At 44.3% G+C, this 10656-nt stretch overlaps 1 protein-coding gene across 1 annotated transcript; it reads right to left on the reverse strand.

The window, feature by feature from the left end:
* Window positions 1-468: 468 nt before the first annotated feature.
* S100A10 (S100 calcium binding protein A10) lies at window positions 469-10336 on the reverse strand. Its single transcript, XM_079109993.1, has 3 exons — window positions 10215-10336; window positions 3651-3803; window positions 469-851 (listed from the first exon to the last, which is right to left on the reverse strand). The coding sequence occupies exons 2-3, from the start codon at window positions 3780-3782 to the stop codon at window positions 690-692; spliced, it is 294 nt and encodes a 97-aa protein (XP_078966119.1). The 5' UTR covers window positions 3783-3803; window positions 10215-10336; the 3' UTR covers window positions 469-689.
* Window positions 10337-10656: the final 320 nt, after the last annotated feature.

The raw sequence follows: 10656 nt of genomic DNA on the forward strand, positions 1-10656 counted from the left end.
CTAGATATTTCCTGACACCGGGGAGTTGACTCAACAGAAGTTACTATGGCATTATTACTGAGGAATCATACTATGCCCTCCCTCCATTGGTTCTCTTATGGGCTTATTTTTGCCCTAGAGTTTGCTGAAACTTGGCTATGAAAAATGGGTTTGGACATTTAAGGCAACCTGGTTGGAAAAGCAATGAATTTAATTGGGCAAGACATGCTCAGTTATTATAAAATCAGAATGTGTTCCTGCAGAACCCTCTCATACCACTTGCAGTTTGGTCCTTCATCTAGAAGAATAACAGGACAGAGCAATTAGATAAGTTAGACTCTAAGACTGAATGGAAAATGCTTTCCCATTTTGTAGGTTCTGTGGAAAGAGCTCTGGTATGTGCTGGCTATCTAAGGGCATACTTATTTCAAGCAGGGAATCAGCATTTCAGAAGTATCAACAAACATGCTATCTCAAATTCAGAACTAGAAAAAAAAAAGACTTTATTTATTGAGGGCAAAAGGATGCAAACAATACAAAAATCTAACGCTTTAACTTTCTCTGCTTGTTGAATGGGAGTTGGATGTTATTTGCACATTTTCTAAGGGTCCTGATCTCTCATGAAATCTTTACACAAGGGGAAGCTGTGGGGTAGATTCCTTAAGCAACCCTTTGGGAGAACTATCAGGATGGGAGTAATTGCTGGATTTTTACTTCTTTCCCTTCTGCTTCATGTGTACTACAAAATAGTCATTGCATGCAATGGTGAGGCCTGCGATTAGCGAAAAGAAGCTCTGGAAGCCCACTTTGCCATCTCTGCACTGGTCCAGGTCCTTCATTATTTTGTCCACAGCCAGAGGGTCTTTTTGATTCTTGGGAAAGAAAAAAGAACAGAGGCAAGAAATATCAGTGAATGATTGCAATGATGAGCTTACCTGATTTGCACCACACACAGACATGTGCCTAATTTCCCAGTTATTTGGGTCTTCTCTTAGGTCAGAAGTGACCTTCATAAGGCTTGAGGGAGAATTTCAGTAACTTCTTATTTATATTCTGCCTAAAAACCACTCTATACTCACCATTTTTTAGTTTAAACTTACATTGTCTTAATAAACTTTTTTTCCTCATAGTGTGATCCAATCCTTTATAAAGGAAACTCCTTATGAGAAGATCTCATAAGATTATTAGGGAATAAGCTTCAGATCATTGCCATTCCTATCTTAAGGAGGTGTAATGATGCCATGGGGTATTTCAGGTTTTGAGAAGTTGGATAGACAGCTCTCTTTTCTCTTTGGCATAGCTGAGGCCAAGCTAGTGTGACATCACATCACATTATCTACATGAACTTGAATAAGTCACACAGCTTAGCATACTTTCCTGTATCAACTATGAATGGAGGAGTCTGGCCTGGAGTGTCATCCCTGGGATCCCTTCCATTCTTTGAGTTGGTGAGTCTATGCCATACTGTACTCTTCACTAGATGCTGTACATTGGATGACTTCAAAAGGAATATGTATGGTGGAATCATATGCCAGGTATGAATGTGTGAGGCAGTCATGGGCAAGCAAGATCCTATTGGCTTTCATCATGCTTCCATGGTGATTGGCTTGATCACTTCTTCTTACAGTGATGCTAATTAGAAGTGGGAAAGTGATGTTTTTCTTATAGGGTCCATGCCATCAACCAGAGAGAGAACCATGGCCCATGTGAGGTTGTTAAAAGGCTCAGGTAAAGTATTAATGGGTTCCAGTGACTAAACATCCGAGCAAGGGAACTGATACTCAGTGATTCAAGTGTGCTGGATGTTTATATTATACTCAGAAACCCCTTAAGGTAAAGCAACCACATTTCCTAGATGGCAACTTCTATCCTAAGTAATCAACTAAAACCTGTTCCATGCACCTCATTCTGGCCTCGCTTCCAGCTTCCTGGCTGTGGTCAGGAGTGACATTGCATTGTATGACATAAGGGATCTACTTCAGAACAAAATGCTCTGTTAGTGCAGTGTGTGTGTGCATGTGTGTCTGGAAAGATGATCCTGTTTCTGGAATAAATCACCCTGCCATGTTCAGCACTCCACACTGCTCACACCCTTTATGTTTCTCACGCCACGTGTCTTTGGAGAGGAAAGGTCTGTGTTTTAAACAAATGTATTCTGACTTCTAACTTATTCAACAACATGATTAACAAGTGTTTAACAAGTTTTAACAAGTTTTAGTGTTGAGAACCCCTTGGTCCATGGGATGGGCTGGTTCACGCTGAGCACATTTTGTTCTTCTATGCTAGCCTAAAAGATTACAGAAAGTGAAAGTGATCTTGCAGATAAATCACACCCATCCCTCTCAGTTTACAGAGGAGGGAACTGGGTCCCAGAGAGCTGAAGCCTCCTGCCCATTGTAAGTTAGGCCACAGCCAGCTCTTCTAACCCCTGGTTTGGGGCTAGATCATAGAGATCTGCAACAGCAGAGTAACAATCTTCTAGCTTAGTATGGGATAGCACTGTGGTGACTGCAGGTCAAACAGAGGAGTTCAGTTATTTGTTTAACCATTATTGACGATGTGTAAAAAAATTGTTCTGCAGAGCTCCATGTTAATTGATCTAGGACTTAGGGGCTTGGCAAATGTGCTATTTGCCAGGCAGATGATAAGAGGCAGGACCCAGCCTTTGTTATCACTTCCCTTCACCCTTGGGGGGCTAATGCATTATACAACACCCAGAATGGGAATGATCCTTTCAAGTGACTCCAACTGTGGCCAGGGAAGACTGGCTTTTATTTCAATCTACTGTGGGATCAGCAATGTTTCATCTTGGTTGCACATTAAATTCAAAAAAACATATCTTGAGGGCTTACAAAGTCAAAGGACAACTGTGCCAGTGGCCTAATGTCTGAGTGATGTATATGGGTTGATGGCAGTCCTCTTCTCATCTTCAGGGTTGCTCAGTCTAACACAGTGAGGCATAAACTCAACTGTGCTTCTATGCTCTATAGCATTTTCAGTGTGAAAAGCAGTTATTTCTGGAGTGCTTGGTTCTTATTCAGCAGAAGATTGACACTGTTCCTTTAGACTAGAGTTGAAAGAAGAGGGAGAAAAAATAATACCTCTTTTGTCTGAAAGAATTTAAGAAGGGAGATTTGAGGTAGGAGTGTAGTTTGGCAGTAGAGCACTTGCTTAGTATGTGTGAGGTGTGAAGTACTGGGTTTACTTGCAGCGTGTGCATGCACACACACGTGCGCGTGTACACCCCGACACACACCTGCACAGAGATTCAAGTTGTTAAAAGTGGAATATGACCAGGATGTGGCATCTCCAGCATCAGGTTTATGAACTTGAAGGTGGCCATGCCTGGTTGAATACTCTCTTGTGAAAAGCTTTCTTTCCCCCATGTTGTTTCAGAGGGTGCCGATAACTCCAGATGGAATTTTCTAGCAAACACTCATGCAGTGGTTATTTGTGTGTAGTCCTATTTCATCTGCAGGTTGTAGGCTTCTTGAGGGCAGGGGCTGTCTCTTCTTTATTTTGTTTCCCCTGTGATACTTTTATAGTATTCAATACTGTTTAGTAAGCAAATGAATAAAAACAGCTTTCTAGTAGTGACCTCCACTGGGAAGGGAAGGAAAAGGAAGTATTGATTTTTACATCTGGTTCTTTCTGAACCTTTCAATACTTACTTCCAAAAATCCAGGGAACTCCTTTTCCATGAGTACTCTCAGATCCTCCTTGGTTAAATAGCCTTTATCTCCGGCAAATTTGTGAAATGTAAACATCATGGTTTCCATGGCGTGTTCCATTTGAGATGGCATTTTGATGAAGTCTGTTGAAACCTGTTAAAGGATGTAAAGAAACCCAGTTTACATTAACTTTTATGCCAAATGTACAGTTAGTCTTGAGGATAATTGGAAAGAGGGTGATTAGATAATCCATTTGATACTTTTTTGGGGGGCAGTACTAGGGATTGAACCCAGAGATGCTCTACCACTGAGTTACATCCTTAGCCCTTTAAAAAATGTAATTTTATTTAATTAAAAATTTTATTGGTGCATTATAATCATACATAATAGTGAGATTCATTATTCTATATTCATACATTCACATGACATTTTTTTTTTTTTTTTGAGATACGGTCTCTAGTTGCCCAGGTTGGTCATGAACTTGTGAACCTCCTGCCTCTGTTTTCCAAGTTATTGGCATTCCAGGTGTGCACCACCACACCTGGTTTCATTTGATTCTTTACAGCTGTAAAACTCAATGTGTCTAAGGACCAAGTTATCCCAGTTTTTGGGTTTCTTGCTGGTAGAAATAAGCCTGAATGAGGGATCTGTCAGGTTACCAGCTAATTCTGCATAAATCACATAATAAAGAATAAAATCTAATCATTTGGAAAAAGAAGATCAGGGTATCTCTTTTTTTTTCCAGGTACAGGGATTGAACCCATGCTTAACCACTGAGCTACATCTCCAGTCCTTTTTATTATTACTTTTTCTATTTTTTATTTTGAGGCATGGTCTCACTAAGTTGCTTAGGGCCACACTAAATTGCTGAGGCTGGCTTTGAACACGCAATCCTCCTGCCTCAGCCTCCCAGGCCACTGAGGATCTCTCATTTTAACTGACAAAGCACCCACTGAAAGACCATATACTTCTTTGTTTCTCTTGGTGCTGGCAAATGAGACTCTTAGATATGGCTGAACACCAACAGCCTACACAGTCAAGACTGGTTAACATGAAACCTTTGATCCTCCAAGCTTAACATAGGAACCTGGTTCAGTCTGATTCTAAGATTTGGAAATCTGCTTACAGATGAATTTGTCCACTGGACAAGTATTTCTTTACTTGTTATTTGCTCTGAATTTGTTATTTATAGCAATAAAGACACTTGAATCTCTGACAATAAAATGCAGCTGCCCTATCTGAAAACAAGCTCTCCAAATTTCAATATTTAGTTCACTTGAGAAGGAATACATAACAGTATATCCTAACTCCTTTGGGGACCTGACATATTTTTAGCAGTACTAGACAGAAGAGCTGCTCTCACAGGTGCAGTGGGACAGCAAGAGGGTTTCATCAGGATGAAGATGAAGAGAGAAAGGAAACAAGTCAGATCGCTGTATTCAGGTATAATGTACTAGGGGCATGTCTTATTAAAACCCTAAGTATCTGGTACTTAATAGAACTCAGTGGGTTTTGGCTTAACAGAGAAGCTTTGACTAACATCACCTAAAATCACTCTTGGACAGGACAGAGGTGAACTTGATTGGAGATTGCAATACACTACAAAAAAAAAAAAAAAAAAAAAAAAAAAAAAAGTCACAATAGGCTTTGAATATAAGTGGAAGGAGAGGCTGGCGACTTCCCTTGCTGAAGAGCAAGTGCCAACAGGAAACTGAAATATGCTTCTGTTCAGTTCCTGCTGCTGACAGATGCCTGTTCAACACAGATCCCTTTATAAATGCTGTCTTTTATAGAGTGAAAGGTGGAAATGGTGAACATTAGGATTGAGTAATTATATTTAAAATTGTAAATTCTACTCCTTAATCTCTAGAACCACACGAGACCCAGCATGCCAAAGAATGCTACTCTAGAGAATGCTATAAACCAGAATCTGGCATGATTCATCTGGAAAGCAGTTGGAGATAGAGCAAATTCATGCTTCAAGGTCCACTGTGAGATGAATTGCAGGGGAACCACACCCCTTTACCTATCTTCCTACACAGTCCAAATCTGGCTCATCTCCCAACCCCCACAAGGGTTTCTGATGGTGGGCCTAGAGGGAGTCTGCCTTTCTGGATTGGTTTGGAAGTCCAGCGACAAAAGAGAAGTGAATTAAGTGAATTACTTAAAGGATGACATGGGATTCCACCTCAGTACTTACTTCAGGAAAGGAGTCAGACACCACAGAGGTTTAAAAATACCTGTGCCTAAGTTCAGAGCTGTAGAGCATTTCCTGACCAATACCCTAAGATCCCAGAAATCAGAATGAGTGGCACTTTCTCCATAAGACAGCAGGAGAAGAGTGCACTGCAAAGTCAGAAAAGAAAGGGAATGCAGCAGGAAAATAGACTAATTTAGGAACTCCCAAGAAGTACAAGTTGTAAGGTGAAACCCTGGCCACACTTGACTATCTTCAGTCTACCTCCCCCTTCGAGCAATACTCAGGTCTGAGGTCACTCCAATCCCACCCCTTCCATGACCCCTTGATCATGAAGCCATGGAGCTTTCCTCTGGGAAATTGGGTCCTCCCTTCCCTGACTCCACTGGAGATGTTTTATCCAGCAGTCAGAGAACTCCCTGCTTGTCCAGTAGACCTTCTGCAATAAGATTGTTGAACAGGGGCTAGCCAGAAGGTAAAAAAAACATGGAAAACCAGAGAAGCCTGAGTTTCAGCACGCAGAGGGCACTGGCCAGGGCTACAAGCAAGGAACTATGTTTGGAAGGAGCCTGTAATTCCAGCGACTTGGGAGGCTGAGGCAGGAGGATAGCAAGTTCAAAGCCAGTCTCAGCAACTTAGTGAGGCCCTAGGCAATTTAGTGAGACCCTGCCTTAAAAAAAAAAATTGGGGGGATGTGGCTCAGTGGTTTAGTGCCCCTGGGTTCAACTCTCAGTATTAAAAAATAAAATCATGAAGGAAAAGAGGAGAAATGCTGTGATAACTGTTCTCTGGGCTAGAGGATCAATTCCATCGTCCTCCAGCCCGCAGCCCGTAGTGGTGGCTGGGTAGAGTCAGTCCCACAAGGATCTCCTTTCTTGGGCAGGGCTTGCCAGGCTGGGTTGATTGCAGTGCTGACCTTTGGTTACTGAAGCCAAAGATTTTCAGGGATGTGAATCTGGCATTTACTCCCACTCAACACCTGCAGCAGGGTGGGTCGCCCGCTTCCTTGCTAGATTTACTTTGGCTCGAGGATCTTGGGACCAGGGCTAAGAGGCAGCAGCATCTTTTTGGTGCCCCCAACAACCTTCTTCTAATACTTGAAACACTTGATCACATTTAATTGTTCACCTTAGATTTAAGTTTCTTTTGGTCAAGAACAGTGAATCATTCTGTTTTTATCCACAGACCACTAAATATTTATTAAATGAGTGAACGAATGCATCAAACAATCCCGTTGACAGTAGTGAGACTATTCAGACTTAGGCTCTGAACACCTTGTGGCTCAGAGCACATTTGGAAGAGGGAGATCTAGGAAGGGTCAGGCAAGGGGCCCCCAAAGAATTCATCTATGAATGGAACTGTGGAGTACAGAGGAGAGCACATTCCAGACCCAAAGGAAAGAAAATGTGTCCTGCTAAACAGGTCTGGTCAGACTTCTCACTCCTGCTGTTTTCTCATGCTTTTATTCAACCCACCTCTACTTCGTGCTTCTTTAGCTTTGCTGCCTCCTAGGAGTAGCAGGGAAGCAGAAATCTCCCTTAGAACGGTGTCTGCTTCTGAGTAATCCCAAATGTTTTGCTCTATACCCACATCCAGATGATCATTTCTAAGAGGAAACTTGCAAGGAGCAAGAGGTCTGATTTACTTTGCCAGGGTGTCAGTAAAAACAAACATATGTGAGTTAAAATGCTTGAGGTTTTAGTGATTGTGAAAAAGTTTTGTGTGTGTGTGTGTGTGTGAAAATTGAACCCAGAGAGTATTTTTTTTCCCCAGAGGGTATTCTTGAATTTGATCCCTAAAGGGAATTTGGAGAGAAATGAGTTGAGGCAATGGATCTGGATCCAGGCTGTCTTTTCAGCAAATAAAACTTGCTCGCTAAAAACTGGACAGACAGTAAGGAAAAAAGTTCCAAATGCAATTCAAAAGGAAGAAAAAACTCAGAAACTTCCTTTAACCCAACCAAGTACATCTATTTTGCCTTGAAGAATTTCCAGACATCAGCCTAAATCAGTCAACAATAGCTATTGTAAAAACCGTTAAGTACTGCAAGTGGTTATTATTTAGTGAAGGGATGAGAAGGGCTGAAATTGTTAAAAGTAAGCAAATTCTTTCTTTTTGCTTTTGATGTGAGATTTCTAAATTCTCCTAGGAAAATGAGAAACTTAAGAAAGATCCTAAAAATTTAGTCTAGTTTTTCCAGCACTGAGTTCTAATTTATACATTATAATCCTGAAAGAATGCTATTGTTTCCCTCAACTTTATGCTTTAAAAGACTGGACTGTGTCCAAGGGCATACTGAGTGGGTAGTGCTCTAAAAAGTCACATTTTTTTTGAGCTGTCAGTGGAAAGTCGGGAGGTACCCAGCCTCAGCACCCCCAGCCCAAGGTCTAACAGCACCTGGGTGGCTGCTCATAGGCCAGACAGAGGCCAGACATGGCAGTACAAGGGTTCAACTGATGTTGTACCTAAGAAAAGCCAGGGAAGAACATCACCCAGAAACCAGAGTGAGACCAAACAATTGTTCGATGCCCTGTAGACTTAGAAAATTTGAAGAACTGAAACAAGACACTTCAAATGTTGGATCAAGGACCACCATGAAGAAACTACCCCCTGGTTGTCACAGAACATATATACCATTTAGAAGGGGTGATTAAATAGAAACTGGGTAGGAATTTGTGGGGACAGGGCAGATGAAGGAATTTCAAATGAGTTATATGAACTCATTCCTGCAACCCCTGGCATTTTATCTTTTGTAATTACTAAAACACACTGAGGCAAAGATCATTGATTGGGTGTTTCCATGAGCCTGTCCTCACCTGAAGTTCAAGATATAAAAATCCAGTCCTCAAGGCTAAAACTCAAATTTCAGAGGAAAAAAGAATTCTGCATCAACTGCAAACCTCTAAATGGAAAAGTCCTTACCAAGTAAAGCCAGCTGCTAGGCAGCATATGGCCGACAGCCTGGCTGATAACCTAGCAGCGGTCTCACTACAGCCCTGCCCAATTAAGTATTACCTAAACCAGCAGCTCAGTCAAGAAACCTCTTCTTCAGATTGGCCTCCAGTCTTGGTGTGACTCACTTCCTCTTGGAAAATGCCCTCTAAGATGGCACAGTTCCTCTTTTCCTTCAGGGAGTGTTCTGTCCATACCATCCGCAGAGAGTATCTGCAACTAGCAGGGCCACACCCACATGGTCTCACAGCTGAGTCACAGGCCTCAGATCACCAGGAGAATCCTGGAACCCTCTGTGCTAACCTCGCCCAGTAGAATGCTTCCAGCTTCCCCTGGAAGGGACTGGAAGGGTGACGTGGGTTGGGGGTAGGGGTGGCGTGGGAGGGGGGACCAAAGGGAGGTGGAATTAATGTGTTCCAGAATCTGGCTCAGGGCCTGGATTTGCCGGCCTGTAGCTGCTCAGCTCTCCTCACCACCCCTACCCAGCATGATAGAATTCCTGGTTTCAGTTAGGCAGAGCCTGCCTGAGGCTGAGCAGTGCGGGATCCAGGGTTGGAGAGAGAGCCATTCCTTTGCCCAAGCTCGGGCTGTGAGCCAGGTACCAATGGCACTTCTGTCTGTCTCACTGCAAGGGGTCAGGGTAATTTGGGATTTCAAGATCCTTCACCGCTTTTTGGTCCATGTACTTAAGATAGTGAGTACAGAAACCGCTTCGCATATTCTTTCCGTCATCGCCCCCACACCCCCGCATTGCTTTATAAAGAAAACAAATAGATGCTTGCCTCAGCGGTAAGACCTTTCCCGTCTAGCCGACCAAAAACAGGAAGCTCAACCTGCAGCATGTGTTTAAACCAAGAATTTAGTATTCTTTAGGAAGGGAATCCTCCAGTTGCCAAGTCGCCCAACCCTCCTGTAGTCTGCTGGGGTTGTCCGACTGGGAGGAGGCTACAAACATTTGGACTGAGGTCAGCCTTCAGCCAAAACCCACAGTGCAACATGCCAGCCAGGCCAGGGCGAGACGGGTTCGCATAACTTGGGAGACTAATCGCAAAGTAGGAAAGTGGCGAGTGAAGAACCGCGAACTGAAAGGAAGGAGATCAGAGGTCCAGGAGCGCCAATTACCAAGACCCTGAAGTAAATGACAAGTATCCCCTTCTACGGTCCGCGTGGGTTTGGGGGCAGCAGCGCTTGGGCTGCGGAGGGCGCTGCTCGCCTGGCCTGGGTGTGGCCTGCCGCGCTGCGCATCGAATTCCCCGCCAGTGGCTTCCCGGTCAGTGGCTCCCGGTCCTGGCCCGGCGGTGCCGGGGGCACCTAGAGAAGCCCGCCCGGCCGGCCAACGCTGCCGGAGGCGAGGCCTCCCCCAGGGTCAGATCCCTGGCTGGAGACTGCCTGGGAGCGCGCGGCCCCGAACTCACCTTGCAAGGGAAGCGCGGCACAGACGTTCGGCTAGCTGGGACCGGCGGCTAGCAGAGCACAGCGGACTGTGAGCCTTTGTAAGAGAGGCGGGTGGGGAGAGGCTGGAGGCGTGGGGCAGCCGAGCAGGAGGAGCCTAGCTGGCGGTCGGGGCCGCCGCGCTCCCCACCCACTTCTCTTCCTGCACCCCCCCCACCCACACACACACACACACACACACACACGGACAAGTGCTGCTTACACACCCTTCTCTCGCTCTGCAAAACCACCTCACCGCCACTCCCAGGGAGAGCCCTCTTGTAAACTTCCCTTCGAGTTTCCCTACTGTGTTTCAGGACATTCCCACTCTAGGCCATGCCCTTCCTCTCAGGTTTGGTTTTTAAAAGTGGGTGAGCGTGGAAATAAAAGAACCCAGCAGTGCTGCGGGTGGGGCGCCCTGGCCCA

The sequence above is a fragment of the Sciurus vulgaris genome (genome assembly GCF_902686455.1).
Source record: "Sciurus vulgaris genome assembly, chromosome: 1".
Taxonomy (NCBI): domain Eukaryota; kingdom Metazoa; phylum Chordata; class Mammalia; order Rodentia; family Sciuridae; genus Sciurus; species Sciurus vulgaris.